This window comes from Rhinatrema bivittatum, chromosome 3 (assembly GCF_901001135.1).
Source record: "Rhinatrema bivittatum chromosome 3, aRhiBiv1.1, whole genome shotgun sequence".
In the NCBI taxonomy this organism is placed as follows: domain Eukaryota; kingdom Metazoa; phylum Chordata; class Amphibia; order Gymnophiona; family Rhinatrematidae; genus Rhinatrema; species Rhinatrema bivittatum.
The window spans coordinates 198,422,518-198,445,111 of record NC_042617.1 but is presented as its reverse complement, the minus strand read 5'-3'; the positions used below and the strand labels follow the sequence as shown (position 1 = coordinate 198,445,111).

At 43.5% G+C, this 22,594-nt stretch overlaps 1 protein-coding gene across 1 annotated transcript in view; it reads left to right on the top strand.

Moving 5' to 3' along the window:
• PRKD3 (protein kinase D3) overlaps nucleotides 1-22,594 on the top strand; it is a 218,111-nt gene that overhangs the window by 175,461 nt on the left and 20,056 nt on the right. The window contains 2 exon segments of the mRNA XM_029594096.1: nucleotides 9,522-9,683; nucleotides 16,224-16,322. Coding sequence (XP_029449956.1) covers nucleotides 9,522-9,683; nucleotides 16,224-16,322 — 261 coding nt within the window.

Below are 22,594 nucleotides of genomic sequence, written 5' to 3'. Positions count from 1 at the left end.
ATTTCCGTTCTCTGTCATTACCACACGGAGGATTTACCTTTAAAACCGGCGTTTTTTCCTCAGCGCTCTGCCTGTCATCCTGCAGCACAGCCGCCGCGAGGTCTCACTATTCAAGTGCCTGTAAGTACTTCTATGGAAGCTTATTTAGTGCATTTAAGCAAAATTTTTTGTTTTAAAGTTGGTTTGTTTTCCAGCACATCTTTTGAGGCTGTCCTTAGCACATACAAGTTTAATTTTCTTTGAAAGTTGCTCTATCCTCGAGCACAGTGTTAGCAGACAGCACAACAAACTGACAGATGCCTTTTGCATTTCCACTGAGGTCTTTTATAAAAACTATGTTGAATGTTAGGCACACCATTAATACCAGTTTTTGGACACTTATTGCATTTATATCTTGTGTCCTTAGTGAACTCCCACGAGCATGCGTATTGACTGCAACTAAAAAGCTCAGTAAGTTTTCCTCACCAGCCTGATATTGTTCCATTGTCTCTTTTAGCTCCGTAGGCATATTTAAGAACTGTTTTTTGTTTCCACACAGTACCATAAGCATATCCTGAAGGATCCCTGAGGAAGGAGTCTAACACTCCGAAACACCGCAGTGTTGGAGCAGCCCTCCAGGGTTATATGCATAAATCTTCTACATGTGGAATCAGATAAGTGCTCACACGGTAGTTGTTTGGCACCTAGTGGCAGCACTTTTTAAGATTCTCCACAACCGATGATTATTCAAGCCCAGTAGCCATACGAGCTTGTACATATAAGCCACTCAGCTCACTGTGGCCATGTATGATGGTTGCTAGAGAACATATATAGAGTTCCTTCTTTAGCCAAATCATTGTTTGTTGCTACCTGTCTATTACAGCACACTAGTGGAAGATGGATGAGACCAGCACAAAAAGCATCTCTATTGGAGGTGCACCATCAGGATACAGATGGGCTGTGTTGCATGCCCAGGTGATGGACCAGAGCCATATCTCTTCCAACATCTTCGAGGCAATCAGATGGAGGATGGAGGGCCAGCTGGGCCAAAGAGATATTGCTGTTACTGGTTTTGTTGTGAGTGGAACATATTCTCAGCAGTGGGTACTATACAGGCTTTTGATGCTTTGCTCTCTTACTGAGCCTGATAATGAGCAATGTCCTTGATATGGGTAGCAAACAGTGTGGTAGCCCCTTCCTTTGTAATCTGACTAGTGCCAGAAAATAGCCACTGATTTCCACCAACATGTGAAGGCTGGTCAACAGGTAAGGGAGAAGCAGGCATTGATAGAGACACCTCAGAACTGCTGTACCAGGGTGTGTGCACCAAGTGGAATACTACTTACTACAAACTTCAGAGATTAGTTTAACAGCAGACACACCATCAGGAGTTGTCTTTAGAGACTGATATTGATTTGGAGCACCCACTTGCGGCTCAGGATTGGTTACATAAGAGGCATTTGTTATATGTTCTGAAGCCCTTTAAGGATGCCATGGATGCCCTGAATTCAGCCTTAGCCAACATTGATGAAATTATCCCTATTGTCCACATCTTGGACGAGACCTCCAGAGTTTTCAGAAGGGGCAGAAAATTGCACAGGTAATCTTTGTTAACAGGAAACCTTGTACTTTCAACCTCAAGATCATCTGAAACCCCTCACAAGATTGGATTGTGAAGGTCTATACTGGAAAGGGAAGCCAGTGACTAGAGTAATGGAATGGGAGCATAAGAGTCCTAGAGAAATTGCGGATCAGGAGGAAATAGGCTCCCAGTCAGAGGCCACCTACTTCAGCTGCCTCCACCTCATCGCCACCATAGGATGGGATCTCCTGACAAAGGCCATATCTTCAGCAGTTGCCCCGCAGAAGCTTCTGTCAATACCTCCCTGTAAAAAGTGCCTTCAGGAAGTACTTTGGCAAGCATTTGGCATATTAGGTACAGAAATCTCCATACTGGCCAGACCTCATGAAAATCACTCAGCATTTTCCAGTGTGCCTAGTGAGTATGAGTTCCCATCAGTCATATCTGGTGCCAGACTTGGTAGAACAGCTTGTTTATTAAATAAACCTCCTATTCTTGGGTTTCCATGAATTTCCATGCAAATGGATGGAGGAATGAATGTAAATCATACACACGACATTTCACAATAACAGGTCTCGCTATCATGTATTGGTTGGTTTTACGAGGCGTGTATCAAGCTAAGTGGAGAGATGCTAGCTTAGAGACAAGCACAGTGTGTCTCACTTGGTCAACAGCAGATCTGAATTTCCACTGATTTCTGGAAACCCCTGGACAGCCAATTGTAGCCTGTAAATGCTTTGTAAATATGTCCTCTCATAATGCAAATACTTTATGTGCTTTTTGAACACATTTAAAAACATCACAAATGGAAAAATATAACAGATGGCTGGAGAATTGGTTAGACGACTGGATGAGATCATATTTGCATCCTGTACCCAATGAGGAGTTCTAAGGGCCTGGTATAAAATGCACAGCTGCCCTTGCTATATGAGTCTTGTCCTCTGTGTCAGACAGGCATGTGCGGGGAAAAGGGCCCTATTCCTTCTCTGTGGCTGCTGCTATATCCTTCTGCCAGGATGTCATCCCCCTCCACCTCTCAGGCCTCCCCCAGCCAATTACCCACCTTTCCCTTTGTGAGGTGCAGCAGTGGGGGCGACACACAGGTGGAGGCACCTCCTGTCCTCTCTGACTATGATTTCAGATCATTTGTGGCATGCCAATGAACTTAAGCACATTACTAAGCGGTTGAAAAGAAACTAACCAGGATTCCCTCAAAAATGGCAAGTGAAGAGGGAAGAGCCCAGCGATGAATCCCCACCCATCTGGTGGGCGCATAAAATGTGGCATACTGAAGACTGCCTCCACAACACCGCTCAGGAGCCCAAGTACTTTTGATTGAGGCTCAGTCTTTGGATAGTGGTAGGCTGGTAGCAGCCACTGGCATGTCAGGATCAGGTCTTCTCGGAGTTCAGTTGTTTGGAATGCAGCCCAAAGCAGGTGGTAAACTCCCTCTAAGACTAAATATCACACTAGACCAATAGACAACAAGTACTGTAAGGGAAAATTGAAAAGAACTTTGAAGAGAGAGTTCAAGAGGGTGTGAAACTGTTAAGAGTAGATGGGTGAGGTCTGTGCAGTCTACCTGGAGGATTCAACCCAGCGGATGGTTTGTCTGACCAGGACAGTGGAACCCCTAGTGGGAACGCCTGCTGGATGGTTCCAGCCCCTGCAGGGCATATTTCCTCCACAGTGATATGGCATGATCAGCTCCGGGTCAGTTGGGAAGGCCACTAGGAGCAGGTGGCTCACTGTTCTGATGGCACATGTTATAATCCCCCCAGCAGCAATGTTATTATTTTCCTGGGCCTGAGGGAGATGACCTCCCACACAGCCTCCTCTGAAATGCCCTTTCCTTTGTAAGGGATAGGATGGACGGTAGCAGGACAGGGCCCCTCGCTCCCTGTACGACTGTCAACTGGAGCAAACTGTCCTCAGTGTATCCTGATTGCTTTGCAACACCAGGCAGGGAGGCCCGTATCAGGGACCTGAAATTATTCAGTGATCCATCTGATCTGTCTTTGAAACATGGACCAAGGAGTATAACATACTTGCTAGTTAAAAAATCTAGATTTAAGAGCCTATGTATTTTTATTATTTGGAAAACTGATTTCCAGGGAATAGTCATAAGAATTGTTGCTGTTCTGTTCAGAAGAGAACGATTATTTAATTTTTGGTAAGAAAGTAGACATGAGTGAAGATGATTTTCTGGTCAACGAGAAGTGCACAGAAGTCATTGTGAGTTCTACAAGTGTCCAGCATCTATGTGATCAACCAAGGATTGCAGAGAAAGTCATCTAACATATTTGGCAAACACATTGATCTCTCCGACATTGAAACTTTGGATGTTCCTGCAAATCTGGAGCTATTAATAAAACAGGCAACATCACATGAGAACCTGTGTCTGTTATACCGGGTGTTATCCTTTCTGGCCATTTAGAAGAGTTTTTAAGTTCCTAGAGGTCTTGGATTTCTTACTGCATATAAACTATCTCTATAGCCCAAATATGGACTAAAATATAGATCTTGAAAGATGTTTTTCAGTGGAAAAATAAGTGGAAGTGAGGCAGGTTTGGATTAAATTGGCATTATTGCTAAACAGCACAGGTTCTTCTTGCCTTCAGGCTAAGAGACTGAAATCTCCATATGTGTGATATCCAAAGAATCCCGAACCCACTGAAAATAATGACATATGGATTTTATCTTATCTTTTGATTTAACTAAGTAGGATCCTGAGTCCTGGTCTGAGTTTACTTTGATTGCTTCTTCAACCATAGATTCTCCAATGTGTCACTTAAGAAACTCCTTGTTCCTTTTCACTTGTATGTATTTTATGCACTGACTTTTTGAGTGTGATCACTACTCTTATTAATTTGTCCCCCTCTGAGGCGAGTCCCTTCACTATTAAAAACAGTTGTTCACCCAGTTTATAAGCGAGGTAATTTATCACCACAGGATCCTGCTAGCTTTCGTCCCATTTCTAATTTATTCAGTTTGGGCAAGCTATTGGAGAGGGTGGTGTATTGGCAACTAGCAAATTTTTACAAGATAATCAAATATTTCATCCATTTAAGGAATGTTTTGTAAATTGCATAGTTCTGAGACACTACTCCTCTCAGTGACCAATTATCTGTTCCAGCAATTTGACTCTGGGGGTGTCAGTTCTTACGATTTTCTTGGGCGTAACCTCAGCATTAGACACTGTTTCTCATAAAATTCTTCTGTGTCATCTTCAGCAATTGGGTAGTCAAGGAAATATTCTATCATGATTCTCCTCCTATCTAGCATCTCGCTCTCAGCAGGTGCACATTAATGGCGAAGCCTCAGATTGGTATGTAATGTCTACAGGAGTACTGCAGGGGTCTGTATTTGCTGCTGCAGTCTTTAATGCGTCCATTATGTTCTCTTTTAGATTCTCTTGGAGTTCATTTTGGATGTATGATGATAATATGCAGTTATTTTTTCCAATCAAAGGAAATCTTTCAGCTACCTTGCTTATGCCCAAGAGGTTCTTCTCAAACTAGTAATCTTTGGATGTGCAATAACCAATTAGAATTGAATATTAGTAAAACAAGTTATTTGTTTCTCCAGATCAAAAACCTTTTTAACTGATCATAATCTCACAACATTTTCTATATTAGATGACTGTTGCGGGCGTAGATCCTTGGACCGAGGTGGAGTTGGCGTAACCTGTAGGGAGGAGCCCTGCAGGTCCCCACCATCAGCTGACTGAGGCAGAGGCCCAACTGGAGCTTCACCTATACCAGTCCTCGTTCCCCCTTAGGTTGAGCCCTCGAGTGCTGGGGCTGGCAGGTTTTAGGTGGGGGCCTCTACAGAAGAGCAGGATGTCCGTGGAGACGAGTCACAGGCCAGGGTCTGGGGCAGGATCTGTTCCGACGTGATCAGGATTCAGGCAGTGGTCTGTGGCAGGCTGTGTTCAGGCATGGTCATTAGTCAGGCTGTTGTTATTGGAGGGCAGAGTTCAGGTGGAGGTCAGAGGCAGGTGGAGATCAGGCATAGTCGAGTGTTAAGTTAGCCGAAGTCAGGACCAGAGACCTGTCCAAAGGAAGGTGGGATGGATAGGCAGACAGGGAGGCAAGGAACAGCACAGACGGGCAGGAACAGAAGACAACTGAAGACTGACCACAAGATGAAGACCTGACAAAGAGCAGATGACTGACCACAGAAAAAGATAAAGACCAGGAAGTCAGGAACAAGGACCAGGAGCACAGGACTGAAGACCGGTAACACAGGAACAAAGACCAGGAATCCTGAGGCAACTTGTTCTACTATACAGTAGTTGATATATTGCCGAGGCGCAGGTTACAGAGAGCAAGGGCCTTTTGTGGCCAAAACTAATGAGGTTTTCAAGTGGGGCTGCAGGTCCTTTCTCGCTGCGATCCCTTTAATTCAGCCAGAAGGTGCGCACACGCCTAAGAAGGACACACCTGAGTGTGAAGCGTCAGCAGCATCTCATCCGCATTGGGTGGTGATGTGCGACCGCATTGAAAGGTGAGAGTGGCGGTCCATGTGGCTAGGCCACGGATTGCCGATCGTAATAGTGACTCTATATCATTTTTAAAAGCTGTCCGGAACTTGGGGATTTTTTTTTCTTTCACCTTATCTTTTAAACCCCAGTTGCAACAACTTAAGGTGGGATATTATAAATTGCAGTTAATGAGACACATTAAATGTATACGTGATCCAAAAAAGATTTCTGTAACCTCTTACAAGCCTTCATTTTATCCTTTATTGATTATAATAATTCACTTTATCATGGGCAGCCAAAATCTAGTTTAAAACCATTTCAGATCTTGCAAAACTTCGCTACCTGACTGATTACGGTCAAACGGAGGAATGAACGTATTACTCCAATACAGAAAGACCTTCACTGGTTACTTGTACCACAGCAGGTTAAATTTAAAGTTTTAATTTTTGAGATTTTGAAATATAAAGAACTAGAGTATCTTAACTCTTTGTTAACCCCTTATGTTCCAAGATGGTCTCGTCACTCTAGGGGAAAAAAATCTATTCCTGATTCCCTCCACAAAAACTACGCACCTGGTCCATTACAGACAGAGGGCATTTTATGTTTTGGGCCTATTTGCTGGAATGCCTTTCCCACTGCCATGGGAGAGATCACTGAGCTTTCACAATTTAGGAAACAGCTTAAGACACTTCTATTTTAGGGAGCTTTTATTTAATTTAATTTTAATTGTTGATATTATTTTTGTTTTGAATTACCGTAATTTCTTGTTTTATTGGATTGTCTTAGCTTACATATAATTGATTTTATGCTTTTGTGCTTTGCTTAGTACTTCTATGCTAGAAGTGAAACAAATATTTTAATAAATAAGTCAAAGTCTGCAGATCATAAGAGCTCAATTTGTTTGCATGTGTTAATACCGCATGTCGTTGTAGTTATTTATCAGGAAGAGAGACCTAGTTTCTAGAAGTCATTCAGGTAACCTGTACAGAGTGGCAGTTATAATCCTAGACAGCAGTGACATATTTGAATTGTGCCTCCAAGAAGGATGGGAGTCCTGCCTGGAGGGACCATGGATACACTAAAACTTAAATGAACATAGGGAGGTCAGATTTTAACATAGAAAGGGCCTACTAGCAGAGATGGTGGGAGGCCATCACTGTAACAGATTTTTGGTATGCTTGACAGGAAACGAGTGAGGAGGTCAGGTAAAAGATGTGGGGAGAGGGAGTGGTGTTAGTTGCATTTTTGGAATTCAGATGCGCATCTATTCAAGCGCATGAAAATCAAATGGTCAGACTAGATGGGCTGTTTTGGCCTTTATCTCCTATCATTCACTATGTTACTGTGTTATATGGGGTCCATACTCAGCTGGGTGGCTGGCAAATAATCTTACCTGGCTAACTTTGCCAATATATTCAACTACATAGCTGCGCCATTGAATATACCTGACTATCTTGGGCCTGGATTTTCTATCGGCGCACAGCTTACAGAATTTCACGGTAGCGGGGGGCGAGCCTGCGAAAGCCGGCAGCGATCGCACCACCACAGTGTTATTGCTGCCGGCTTTTGCACCCAATAGCGCCACCGTAAAAGGTGGCGCTATTGGGAGCGCTACTGGGGGCGATAACGGGTCTTACCTTATCGCCGCCAGCAAAGTTAGCACCGCGTCCGCCCCGACAACACCCCGACTCCTCCTCTACCGGTCACGACTCTGCCCCGACTCCGCTCCTATCAAGCTATCGCACGTGAAAAGGGACTTTTCGCATGCAATACCAATAGAAAATGACCCCCTTGGTTGGCTAGATAAGTTTATCTGGCTAACTTTAGGACTGCTCTACGGCACAACCAGAGTTAGCTGGATAACTTCTCTGGCTAACTGAATATCAGAATTAACCGCATAACTTATCCAGCTTACTTAGCTCCACTCAGAACGCCTCCAGTTTACCTGGCTAATTGCTTAGCTGGATAACTCGGAGGTGATCAACTAGTGGGAATTTTCAAATCCTGCCATTTATCAGACTGTCCAAACTTAGCTGGTCATATGGCACTGAATATCCACCTCTATGGGGTTAATTTTCAAAGGGTTTAGGCTCCTAACGTTTGGAGATAGAATCCTAAATTGGCCCTTTTGAAAATTTACTAGAGAAGTCCCTAAATTTAGGCTGCTAGGTTCATTAGGATCTTAAATTTAGGATTCCAAAAAGTGGGTGACCTCAGGGCAGAATGAGGATAAGAAAGCAAAATTTAGGAGCTTGGCACTGATTTTCAGAACTAGGCACCTCAGTCTGTGCAAATGATAGCAGGCCTACATTAGGAGCCTAAATGTATGTCAATTTTCAGCTGAAAAGACTTCTAAGTTCAGCTGAATATAGCATCTAACTTCTAAACCTAATTTAGGAGCTCAGCTTTTTTTTGCATATCAGCCCCAATATTTTTATTCCTCCCTTAGGGCCTGATTTTAAAAAGCATTTACTCTAGTAAGTGGGCTTTTGAAAATTGCTACAATATCTGCCATTGAGTTGTCCATAGGATTTACTCACACAAGGGCACTTTACTCGAGTAAATGGCTTTTGAAAATTGCTACAAATGTAGTTAAATTTAAGGGCGTAATTCCTTTTGAAAATGACCCCCTTAGTTCTTAAAGTCTTTTCAAAATGTTCTTAAGAAAGGTAATTTTCAAAGCCATTTCAACAAATAGAACAGCGTTTTATCCATTGAAATGGGCTATAAGGAAATTACCATCCCTGTGTTTGTTGGAAATATGCATATATATATTGCCACTGCACATGCAATTTTACCTGAAGTGAGAAGAGGTATCCCAGGGGGTGGAGCTAGGGAGAGGTTTGTATTTGTGCCTCTGCTTTGAATTTCTCTGAAGATCTGCTCATACAAATTAGCAGGTGTAATGGTATGGCTGGTATTCTTGAGTGCAAAATCCATTTCTAAAAGTTACGTGCAAACTTTGCACCAATGTAGATAGTTAGGAAATGAACCTCTTAGATATTCTATCCTTTGACAAGATCAAATTAACAGGCTTTCTTGGGAGTTGCTCTTCAACTGTGGAACTTGCTTCCAAGAGAGGTTTGTTTGTTGAATGGTTACTTATTCTTTAGGTGACAAGTGAAAACCTTGCACTTTTACAGGTCTTCATAGCTGAATTAATTCTATACAAGGTCTCAGTTTTTGCCCTGCTTTTTTATTCATTCATTAAGGCTATTTTATGCTTTACTGTTTTGATGTATTGTTAATTTTATGTTTATTTTATGCCTTTATGTTTGTTAATGGTTTTATCTCATTTTATTTTATTTTTTCTGATTCATTGATATTTACTTACATTTTATTTGTTTTGTTTTTACATTGTGTAATTATTTTATGATGTTCTTACCAGCTTCGAGCATTCTTAGAAAGGCAGATAAAAATGACATAAATAGATAAATATTTTTCCTCATGTTTATGCTTTATGATTTTCTGTAGAATTTGTACCACCCTGGAATTGTAAACTTGGAATGTATGTTTGAAACTCAAGAGCGGGTCTTTGTAATAATGGAAAAGCTGCATGGAGATATGCTGGAGATGATTCTGTCCAGTGAGAAAAGCAGGTTGCCAGAGCGCATCACAAAGTTCATGGTCACGCAGGTATTCCATCATCAACTTACTTCAGCCTAATGGTTTAAAATCAGAGAGGTCAAATCATCATTTTTATATGTTTTGGACTTCTCATTACTATAAACTTAACTTGTATAATTATAAGGTTCATATTCAAATGCATTTGGCTGGATAAATCAGAAGTTATCTGATTAATTGAAGATTTGGGCACTTATCCAACTAAATTCTAGCTGGCTAATAAGTTAACCAGTTAGAATTTAACCAGATAAATTAGAGGCATTCCGGGGGTGTAACTGGGAGGAGTTGAGTTATCTGGCTGTGTTAACTGCCTAACTCTGATATTCAGAGTTAGCCAGCTAATTTAACCCTAGATTTATCATTTTGCTATAAAATTGTGAAAAATAGCATCCAAGATAAAGCAAGTTGAGAAGTGCCCAGACAGGCTTTTATCACATTTTGGGCTGAGAGAGAGAGAGAGACTCTTTATAAGTAAATTATTTATACCACTGTAAGAGGGGCAACTAGTAACTTGGGGTGAAGTTTTGATGGTGGATTAGATTATGGGGTGCAGTTTTACATGCACAGTCAGAGGTACGTACAGCACGGTAGACGTTAGTGAAGATTTTCTGTGATCTGGAGTGATGAAAGGTACACAAAATGAGATTTGTACATTGTACTCTTGACCTAGCTTGTAGCAGAAAGGTAGAGAGTACATTGTGCTGTTCGTACCTCTGACTGTGCATGTAAAACTGCCCCCCAAAACCTAGCCCACCACCAAAACCTCACCCCGCGTTCAGAACGGCCTCTCCTACAGCTGTATAAAAAGTTGCCTAACATGAGTGCCTCCCCAGAGGCTCTCTCTGTCTATCTGACTCTCTCTCTCTCTCTTTCCCACCCTCCTCTCCTCTCCCCACACAGCATAATGCCAGGAAAAAAGGGGTAGTTATTTCTGGTGTTAAATCCCACAATAGTGTGTGTTACGCTATTGCATGCAACATTAAGCACCCCTCATTTTCATAAATTCCTCCCACTTGACTACATTTTTTAATTTGCATACACATGTCACGATGTGTTATTTATTGCATGCATTATGACGTTATCGCGGGCATTAGGGCCCTAACGCCCGCTATAAGGCCCTAACGTGATTTGAAAAATGACCGTCTTAGCCAGCTAAGTCTGGTCTGGGCAAAGAGCTGTCCTAAAGTTAGCTGGCTATATTTAATAGTGAGGCTGCTCTATTGAATATACCTCCAAAGTTAACTTTGCTATCCGCACAGTGGCTGAATAGGGATCTTGGTGTTTATCAAAATAATTTGTTGTACTGTAATTTGTCTTATATAGTTCTTTTGTTGTTTTTCCTTGGTTTCAGTTACTTTAAAATTATTCATTGGATTTTTTTTTCCTTTGGGCTGGCTCATCAAAGGGCAGAACAATCAAAGAAAGACCAGAAACCAAACAATGGAAAATAAAAAAATAAAAGATCCGATGGTAAAACCTGAATCAAAATAAAAATTCTCAGTACCTAGAAGAGACTCAGGCAATTAATAAGAGAAGGCTGTTCAGTCTTGAAAGGTGGCATAAAAATAAAAAATTAAATTATTTGTTTAGATATGCTCCCAATCCCTAGAAAGCTGTCTGATCATGACAAAGCAAAAAAAAAAAAAAAAGTTATAGTTACAAAGTTTTAAGTGTTACGAAATTTGCAAAAATACTTCGCTGTAGTGTATTTAAAGGAAGGAATTCCATGCAAGAACTTGAAATGGTGGATTCTTGATAAAAGCAAACACAGTCTATGAAATGGTGTCCACTGCGGCAGCAATGTCCATGACGATGGTGGCAGCTGCAGGAGCTCAAGATGAAATCCATACACAAGTTAAAGCCATCCTACATGGACCATGAATTGCTGAAAAAGGCTTTCTCGAGGAGACTTAAAAAGAACAAACGGAGAAGATGTTCACCCTACAGCAAGCTGAATCAATAGCATCCTCACATATGAACATAAGTAGCCCGCGTACCTATCCCAGGCTTCTTGAATTCTGTTATTGTTTTTGCCACCAACTCCACTAGGAGGCTGTTCCATGCATGTCGCACTTTCTCTAATTGTGACTTCTTGTTCCTCTGAAAATATAATTTAGCTGTATAACTTCTGAGTTACCTGGCTAAATGCCTCTGATTATGGACTTCTAGGTGTATAAACTACATGGATCCCTGCATTAAATATATATATGCATGTACTGTGCCCTCTCTGTTTGTTTTTTGTGCATTATTTTGAGATAACAGAGGGCACAGTACATGCAAATATTTTTAATGCAGGGATCCATGGCTTATATACCTAGAAGTCCATAATCAGAGGCATTTAGCCAGATAACTCAGAAATTATACAGCTAAATGAATATTTGGGCACTTATCCTGCTATCCCAATATTCAGAGTTAGCTGGATAAATTATCTGGCTAAGTCTGGTTGCACCAAAGAGCCATCCTAAAGTTATCCAGATAATGTAGCCAGTTAACTTAAAGATAGCCAGCTGCACTATTGAATATAACCAAAGTTAGCTAGATAATTTTATACTGCTAACTTTGCTATCTGGATAGTTACTAAATATGGATCTCCTATTTTATAAAAATATGGGCATATAGGGGTAAATTTTCAAAGATATTCGCGGGCGTCCATGTGCGCTCGCTACCCGGCGCGCACTCATGGACGCCTGATTTTATAACATGCACGTGCAGGTGCACGCATGTTATAAAATCGGGGGTCGGCGCGCACAAAGGGGGTGCACACTAGTGCATCTTGCGAGCGCCGATGCCCATGACCTTCACCCGTTCCCTCCCAAGCCACTCCAATTTAGGAGCGGCCTATGTGAGAACTTCCATTCCCCCTACTCTATCCTTCCCATCCTCTAGCCCTATTCTAACCACCCCCCCCCAGACCTTTATCGTACCTCTTGTGCCTGCCTCTGGGCAGGAGCAAATTGCGCACGCTGGCAGCCTGCTGGCATGCGATCCTCCGACACAGCGGCAAATGGCTGCTGGGTCAGAGGCCTCTGGCCCCGCCCCCTCCCTGCCCCTTTATCGAAGCCCCGGGACTTAGACGTGTCCCGGGGCTTTACTCGCATCGCTGGGCCTTTATAAAATAGGCCCGGCCCACGTAACCCCCCCCTACACGCGTAAATCTTATGAAAATCCGGCCCATATTTTACATGTTAAATAATTATAATCTGTACGTGTATTCTTTAATATATGAGCAGAGGTGGATATTTTATATACACGTATCTTGCTTATGAAAATAGTTGTGCGCATATTTCTAAGCACTGGTTTACCCACACCTTCCAGCACTTGCCCCAGACTTCCCACCCAAAAACTGCAGCCAAAAGAGAAGTCAAGTTTAATTTCCGAGACTTGATTAGCAGGTGTAAAATCATGCACGCGAGTTTGATGATGTATACGTGGACACGGTTTATATAATATGTAAGTATGCGCGTACTTCAAACCCTGTCCTTGAACGCCCTCACAACATCTTCTTCGTGCATGCATACTTTTCTGAGTGGCAACAAAAATACAGGCATACTCCCATCTTTCTAAAAATGTGCATTTCGTGCATCGAGGCTACTTACATGTGTATATGCTGATTTTATGCATACAACCTCTACCTAAGCCTTTGAAAGTTACCCCCTCAGTGTCTCTCATGTTTGTTCTTTCTGTTCTCTCCTTCTCTCTAAGGTATACGTATTCAGGTCGCTAGTCTCTCATCTCATATGACTGTTGGTATAGACGCTGCACCATTTTAGTAGCCCTTCTCTGGTCTAATTCTGCTTTGTCTATATCCCTTGAGAAGTGTGGCCTCCAGAATTTTACATAATATCCCTGATGAGGTCTGACTAATGACCTGTTCTATAAATTAAAAAGAAGGTGATCCTTTCTCTGTACAGAGCTTTACTATGTAACAGTTGCCCCTTTTCCTCAGTCATGCAAGTACAAGACAGCCCAGATTGGGAGACTCCTGAGCTGTCTGCTCTCTCTTTCAGCTGCTGATTCCCCAGCCACAAATTCCAGTTCTCCTGCAGTGAACCACTACTGGAGCATCAAAAGTATCAGAATTGCTGGGTCCCCAGAGCATCTGCACCAGCTGCATAGGGGAGAATGAAATAACTGTGCTGCTGTCCCATAGCTTCTTATTTTATTTTTTATTTAGCAGTTCTTATATTCCGCTACCTCCACATTATGTTTGGAACTGTTTCAGTTGTTTTCTTTTTAAAAGCAGAAGCATGTGCTGGGAGGAGATTAGAAGCAGCACCTATGTGGGCAATGGCATAGCTTTTTCACTGTCCCCATGCTTCTACATAAGAACATAAGAAGTTGCCTTACTGATTAGACCGGTCCAACAAGCCCAGCATCCTGTTTCCATCTAGGATCCATCAAGCCCAGCATCCTGTTTCCAACAGTGGCCAATCCAGGTTACAAGTTCCTGGCAAGTACCCAAATATTAAATAGATCCCATTCTACTGATGCCAGTAATAAGCAGTGGCTATTTCCTTTGTCAACATGATTAATAGTTTATGGACTTCTCCCCCAGGAACTTCTCCAAACCCAGCTATACTGACTGCCTTAACCACATCCTCTGGCAATGAATTGCAGAGCTTAATTGTGTGTGTTAAGTGAAAAATAATTTTCTCTGATTTGTTTTCAATGTGCTACTTGCTAACTTCATGGAATGCCCCCTAGTCCTTGTATTATCTGAATGAGTAAATAACTGATTCACGTTTACCCATTCAAGTCCTTTCATGATTTTATAGACCTCGGTCATATCCCCCTCAGCTGTCTCTTTTCCAAGCTGAACAGATTCATACCTATGGCCTTAGCATGAGGCTATAAGCAGTGGGTGGCTGAGATGGGAACTGGAAGACATAAAAACAGAGAGAGAGAGTGATGAGGCCAGGAAGAAAGAGAGTTTAGAGGACAATATTGAAAAAGAAATGGGATTTTAGAGGACTAAATGAGATGGAGGGGGCATGATAAAAATGGAAGTGGCAACGAGGATGGGGGAGAAAGAAAGTAAGGAGCAAGGATGGTGGGAGAGAAAAGGAGATGGAAGGTTTTTACTGCAAAATGTATAAATTGACTTTTAAATGTTACTGCCCCACTTAAAATTTTCTGAAATGAATATTTGCTGTGCTCCACAAGTATTTTTTAGCTGTGTTTAATGTACCTACACTTAATTTATTATTTGATGTTTTGCACATTTGCTTTGGACATGATTCACCAAGTTATTTTACTCTTGTACATAGAATGGGAGAAAAGCCTTGGTGAATCAGGCCCTTAGGCAGTTTTTGACCTAGCAGATGTCCTGTCCTTTTGTGCACCTGGTCTTCCTACTCTTCCCTCAGTGGTTCAGTGTGAATCCAACAGCATTCATTTTCAGTATGTATGAGGTCCATATTCAAAAGGTAGGAGAGAGAGAGAGAGTTAAGTATTCATATCTCTGTAGGAGGGCCACCTAATAGGTCGAGTTTAGGGGCCAGTTCTGCATATAGAGTGAGACGTACGAACAGCACAGTACACCTTGGTGAAGATTTGACATCATTTGGAGTGAGAAAAGTCTCACAAAGATGAAATTTCTTCACCAAGGTTTACTGTGCTGTTCGTACGTCTCACTCTACATTTGAAACTGGCCCCTAAAACACCACTGATACCTCACCTCGACCTATTAGGTGGCCCTCCTATAGAGATACAAATAGGTGCACACAGTGAGCCCCCCCTCCCCCCCCCAGATGCTCTCTCTCACTCCACTCCCCCTCTCCCCTCTCCCCAAGCCCAGAAATGGCCAAAATGCAATTCCCAAAATTTATCGTGAATTGTGTTTTATAGCCATTTCGGGCATATTGCACAGCTTAACACCAGGGAAAAAGGTGCAGTTATTCCCGGCATTATAACCGTGCGATATCACTCCTAATTTAACAATTCCCGCCCAAAACCTCTCCCTAATCCCGCTCCCCTCAAACATTTGCATTTGTGCCGTGCGCTACAATGTTTTTTGCATGCGTTATGGCATTAATGCGTTATCACATGTGTTAACACCATAACCCATTTTGATGAATGATGTGTTAAGTTTGGGACTTAGCCGGACAAACCACAGGATTTAAAAATCCTACCATTCTCACTGCCTCTGATTACCGGGTAAATGTTTAAGCAGCTAAAACTTATCCCGATAAATCAGAGGTGTTCCAGGGCTGTCTGGCCAACCAATCCAGATAACTTTAGTTGTAATGAAGCTGTTTTAAGTTAGCCAGATAAGTTTATCCAGCTAACATTGATATAACCAGGTATATTCAATGGCATGCCTTTGCCGTTGAATATCCATTTTAAATTAACTAGGTAAGTTTATCTGATTAACTTAACCCGGAGAACCTGCAGCTGAATATGGACCTCTGATTTCTTGGAATTGGGACATGTAATCATTTTAAATAGCTGCCCCAGTGACTCTAGTTTAGAAGGGACTGATCATCACTTTCGACGTGGCCATCACCATCTGTAGATAATTATTTTGAAAATAGCTTTCCTTTTCTTTATTAGGTCCTAGTTGCATTGAGGCATTTACACATTAAGAATATTGTGCACTGTGATTTAAAGCCAGAAAATGTGCTGCTTGCATCAGCTGAACCTTTCCCTCAGGTAAGTAGTATTTTAACCAGTTTTGTTTTGCACATATATCAGTAAATTTCTACTTTCTCCATAGAAATAAAGGTCAACACCAAGTTGCATAGGTTCTCCAAAGACAAGCAGGATAGTAGTCTCACACATGGATGACATCATCAGATGGAGCCCTGACACAGAACACTTATGTCAAAGTTTCTAGAACTTTGACTTAGCCACTTTGAGCATGCCCAGCTTGCCCTATGACACACATCCACATAGAGGTCCCTCTTCAGACTCTTCTTTTCCACAAAGCTGAAGCATTGCCGGCAGTGTGCCTCATGGTTTTGTCCTACTTTTTGGCCTTTTGTGGAAAACATTCTTTGCGGTCTTTTTCGCATTTTCTTGGTGTGCTGTCACATCGATCGACACTGGGTCCCTCTTCATTCTCCCTTTAGCGTCTTAATCATTTTACTGGTAAGTTTCCTTTCATGTCGATCCACTGGGGTGGCGGTGTGGACGGTGCCCATCGGACATCGATGGCCATCACCTTTAGGTTTGATTTTTTGTTCCTTTACTTTCGTCCCATCATGGCCTCATGTGGGTTTAAGTGATGCCCTTGGTGCCTGAGGACTATGTCCATCACAGACCCCCATGATAAATGTGTCCTCTGGCTGGGAACATCACATGATGTCCAGGGTTGCCACAGGTGCACTAGGATGAGCCCCAAGGGATATCGACTTAGACTCAACAAGGTGCAGCGTTTCTTCGGGTCAAAGAAGTCTGAGACATCGGCATCGAGGAACCACAGAGCCACACCGATGAACACGGAGCCATCGACATTGGCACAGCCAACAATTTTGTCTGTGCCATCGCTAATAGGGGCGCCAGAGACTGACGATTGTTGAGCTCCTCCAGGCCAAGGATATCTGGTTCCTCGTCATTGGCTTTGGCACCAGGAAGGACCATGCTGAACACTAAGGGAAGCTGACAAAGCATCAGCACCAGTCTCTGTCGATTCACTGTGCCAGGCATGGTGATGCACCTGCTCATGCTGTGATGCCCCTCAAGCAACTCCGTGGCAAGGATAGCCAGTTCTCCACTAATGCTGGCATGCACCATGAATTCCATTGATCCCAGTACCAGCCACCGTTCCTCCTCTTGGTTCCGAAGAGGATCTGGTCATGCCTCCTCCCTCCCAGTTGGTTTTGGTATCAGCAGTGTTTGAGGAGTATCTTGGGAGACATCTGCAGCTGGCCGTCAAGTGTGCAGTGTGGAGCATCGTCCCCGTGGCACAAATGGTGCCAGCACAGGCACAATCTGTCTTGAAACCGCTACTGGAGTCTCTACACATTCTCATCAACGCTCCAGCTGGCATTGGTTCCCAGGATGACACTTACCCCCAGTGGGGCACTGGAGCCTCCTCCTATCATGGCCAGTTCCTCCTCCGAGGAAGCTCCCCCTAGGCTGGCCCAGCCACCAAGGTCTGTGACCCTCCATCCAGGGTCTTCGGTGCCTGCACTGCTGGACGAACGCCAAGTGCCCAGGGCCCCATCCTTGGTCCAATGACACAGAGGATGAGGAGACTTATGATCTCGGGGGGGGGGGGGGGGGGGGGAGATTGACTCAGTGGAGGTCTCAGACAGTGCCTTCAGTGGTCCAGGACCACCTCTACAAGAGGAGCAAAGGAGGTCCTGGCCTGAGGACCTTACCTTCACAGGTTTTGTACAGTTGATGGCAGAGTCCATCCCCTTTCAGTTGTTAACTGAAGAGGATGCCCAGAACAAAAGGTGGAGATCCTCCAGTTTGTAGAGCCTTCTAAGGAGGTTATGGTGGTCCCAGTGCACAACATCCTTAAGGAGTTGCTGTTGAGGATCTGGAAACACCCCCTCACAGTGCCTTCCATGAACAAGAAGGTGGACGCAGTTTATCGCATCCAGGAGGCTGCTGGATTCGTCAAGTGTCAGCTGCCCCACTAATCGGAGGTTGTCAAATCTGCTCTCAAGAGAGCCAAGCATTCTTGGACCCATTCCTCGGCACCCCCAGGAAAGGATCATAGAGCGTTGGACGCTCTTGGGAGGAAGGTTTTTCAAGGAGCTGTGCTCATTGTCCACATAGTTTCATACCAGCTCTACATGAGCCAGTACTCATAGGACATCTGTAAGCAGGTTCAATAGATGGCCGAGCAGCTGCCTCTAAAGTAGCAGGACACCCTCATGTCACTGGTGCATAGGCCTGGAGTGTGAATAACAAAAGGTCCACGTGACCTCTGATGTTTTAGAAATGACATTGAGGGTCTCTGCAGCGGGAATCAGCGCCCACAGAATGGCATAGCTGCAAGCCTTGGATACAGGAAAGACTCACTGACTTGCTGTGCACTGGAGAGAATCTCTTCAGAAATAAGGTGAAGGATGCAGTGGCCTAGTTCCAGGACCACCATGAAACCCTTCAACAACTCTCCACCAGCACTCCAAACTCGTCGTCCTCATCTAAGAGGTCTGCAAGATCAGGGTAGAAGAAGTTTTTCTTTCACCAGAGGAAGTACTATCCTCAGCCCTCTTGCTCCAGTCCACAACATCAAAGCTATCGCGGCCGTTCCAGGCAGCAAAAAGCTCCAAAGGCCCAGCTGGTGTCTCAGTCAATTCCCGGGACAAGGTTTTGACTGGGTCGTAGGGAGCATAGCCCAATCACCTGTAACCATGGCGATGGATCCCCCAGTTGGGGGATCTGCTATGGGTCTTTGTGAACCAGTTGCCTCAGACCAGTGGGTTCTGTCCATTGTTCATCAGGGTTACCGATTCCATTTCACCAGGGTAAAGAGGGCTGGGATTTTACTCCAGGTACTTCCTGATTCAAAAGAAAGCAGGATTCTGTTCCATCCTGAGGGCGTTGAACAAATTTCTCCAAAGATTAGTTCAAGATAGTTTCCTGGGCACCTTGATCCCCTTACTGCAAAAAGGGGAATGGCTAAGCTCCCTCGATCTGAAGGATGGGTATACCCACGTCGAGATCTTCCCCAGTCACCAGAAATAGCACAGATTCATGGTGGGAAAACAGCACTTCCAGTATCACATGCTGCCGTTTGGGCTCGCATCAGCCCCACATCTTTACAAAATGCCTGGCTGTGGTTGTGACGCATGTGTGCAGGATGGGAGTACATGTCTTCCTTTATCTGGATGATTAGCTAGTCAAGAGCACCTCTCAGGCAAGGTGTTGGAGTCACTAGGGATTGTCATCAACTAACAAAGTCCCAGCTCAGCTCGTCACCACAATTGGACTTCATAAGAGTCCTGCTAGATACAGCTAAGGCCAATGCCTTCCTGCCTTGACAAAGGGCCATCAACCTGATGGCCATTGTGGCAGAGATTCAACAGAGCCAGCAGGTGTCAGCTTGGTACATGTTGAGGTTGTTGGGTCTCATGGCCGCAACAGTTCATGTCACTCCCTTGGCATGCTTGTACATGAGAACAGCCCAGAGGTCTCAGTGGTGTCAAGCCATGCAGAGCCTCCAGGAATGCATCCGAGTCACTCAGCCCCTCAAGGACACATTGTCTTGATGGCAGATAATTTCAAATCTGGAACAGGGAATTTCCTTTCAAAGCCCTCCTATCCAAATTGTCCTAACCTCAGATGTGTCTGACCTGGATTGGGGAGTTCATGTAGCATTCAGGGTATCTGGTCTGCCCAGGAACGCTGTTGCCAAATCAACTTACTGGAGTTTCGATCGATCAGATATGTGCTATGGGCTTTCAGAGACTGGCTGACCAAAAATGTTGTCCTGATTCAAACTAATAACCAAGTAACGATGTGGTATGTCAACAAGCAGGGAGGTACAGGCTCATACCTCCTGTGTCAGGAGGTGGTTCAGATATGGCCCTGGGCCCTCTCTCATGAGATGCTACTGGGGGCCATGTATCTGGCTTGAATGGAGAATGTATTAGCGGACCTTCAGACCCCACAAGTGGTCTCTGGACCAAGGGGTCCTGAATCTGATCTTCAACATCTGAAGCCCAGATATAGGTCTGTTCACAGCACCTTAGAAGGTTCCTCAGTTCTGCTGTCTGTGCAGGACACACGACAAAATAGCCTCAGATGCCCTCAGCCAAAATTGGGGCAAGGGACTTTTATACATTCACTGATAGCAAAGACTCTCTTGAAACTTTGCGAGGACAAAGGGACTATGATCCTCTTAGCCCTTCATTGACTGAGACAGATCTGTTTTCCACTCCTGCGGAAATTATCCATCCAGAAATCAATCATTCTGGGATCTTCTGCAGGTTACAGCATACCAACTTTCAGGCCCTGTTGCTCACAGTCTAGATGTTGAGAGGATAATTCTACAACCATTCGATCTCTCAGATGATGTTTCTCGGGTTCTGATGGCTTCTAGAAATCTTTCCCCTAGAAAGACCTTATGGGCTGAAGTGGAGGAGGTTTTCCAGGTGGTGTGAGCAGGTTGCAGCATACCAACTTTCAGGCCCTGTCGCTCACAATCTAGATTTGAGAGGATAATTCTACAACCATTTGATCTCTCAGATGATGTTTCTCGGGTTCTGATGGCTTCTAGAAATCCTTCCCCTAGAAAGACCTTATGGGCTGAAGTGGAGGAGGTTTTCCAGGTGATGTGAGCAGAAGGCTTTAGATCCTTTCTCCTGCCCCCCACAAAAACTGCTTGACTACCTTCTACACCTATTGAAAGCTGACTTGAAGACCGTTTGGGTTCATCTGAGTGCAATTGGTGCATACCACCATGATGTAGATGGTACTGCCATCTCTGTACAGCCTTTACTTGTAACAGCTGCGTCTGTAACTTTAAAAAAGAGGTGACTGTTTACCAAGATATAATCTAGCCTGGAATATGTAACATGAGAACATAAGAACATGCCATACTGGATCAGACCAAGGGTCCATCAAGCCCAGCATCCTGTTTCCAACAGTGGCCAATCCAGGCCATAAGAACCTGGCAAGTACCCAAAAACTAAGTCTATTCCATGTTACCGTTGCTAGTAATAGCGGAGGATAGGTGGGTAAAATCTTTGTCCATTGTGTATAGTGTTCTCCAAGCGTCCACCAAGTATGTTCCAGAAAGGAAATACTTTTGCTGGACGCACCATCCCTCTGATTAGAATGAGATTTATCCAACTGAGGGTCTCAAACCGCGTTAAAATCACCTCCTATTACAATATCCTGATCCAGATAAGGGAGAAGAATTCTCTCCCCAGTTATATGATCCTTGTTGTAATGTAACTTTATGAACTCTTTGCACTTGTTTATGTTCCGTTTTTTGTTCACACCCCCTTGTTGTATGTAAACCGGCATGATGTGGTTTTTAATCACGAATGCCAGTATAGAAAAACTTTAGATAAATAAATAAATAAATAAATAAATTTCCCAGAAAAAAGCCGAACTGTAGGTTCGTGGTGTAAAGGTTACATAGGACAAGAGTAGAGTGATTGAAATCCACAACAAGGATGCTATAGCGGCCCTGGGGATCTTTTATTTCGGCCTTAACGGAAATAGGCAAATGTTTATGGATCAGGGTTTATGGATCAGGGTTTATGGATCAGGGTCTCATCCAGTTTTGACACAGGTTTGACACAGGTCTGATGATTTTTTTTTTTTTATTTTTGAAGTAAGGAGGATCTTGGACCTTTTAATGGGAGAATTAATGCCACAGATATTCCAGGAAAATATGCGGGTTCCTTGGCTAGCCATCTACAGATACCTGAAACAGATAGAATGAAGGAACTCGCCAAGATGTGGTAGGGGGGAAGCCCACCCAGCATAGGCTCCCCCCTTGGACTGAATTGCAAGGCATAGTACAGTATGACTTCAAGTGCAATAGAAACTTAAATACACAGCACGCACACAGCCAGCAACACACAATACATAATTCCCTTATCCCCCCCCCCCCCACTGCCTTACCCCTCCACTGCCCATCCCACCCACCCACCCCTGATCCCCAAAATCCCTGAATCAAAATCATTAAGGTGTGATCACTACCATACAAATGGATCCCACATCTCCGATCCAACCTCAACCACGGATAGGAACTTTTAGGGTGAAAAGGAGTGAAACATATGTATTTAATTATTTATTTATTTTAAAACTCTTCTATACCGTCGTTAAGTTAATTCACCATCACAACAGTTTACAGAAAGGCACAATAAGAAAAACTATAATTGGTATAGGTTACAAATTATTCATGTGCCAACATAATACGGTAACATATTTTAATAAGAAAAGACTATGTGTTAATTAAGGTTTATATGTCGGTTGAAAAACTGTCAAGCGGTTCAAATCTAGCGTTA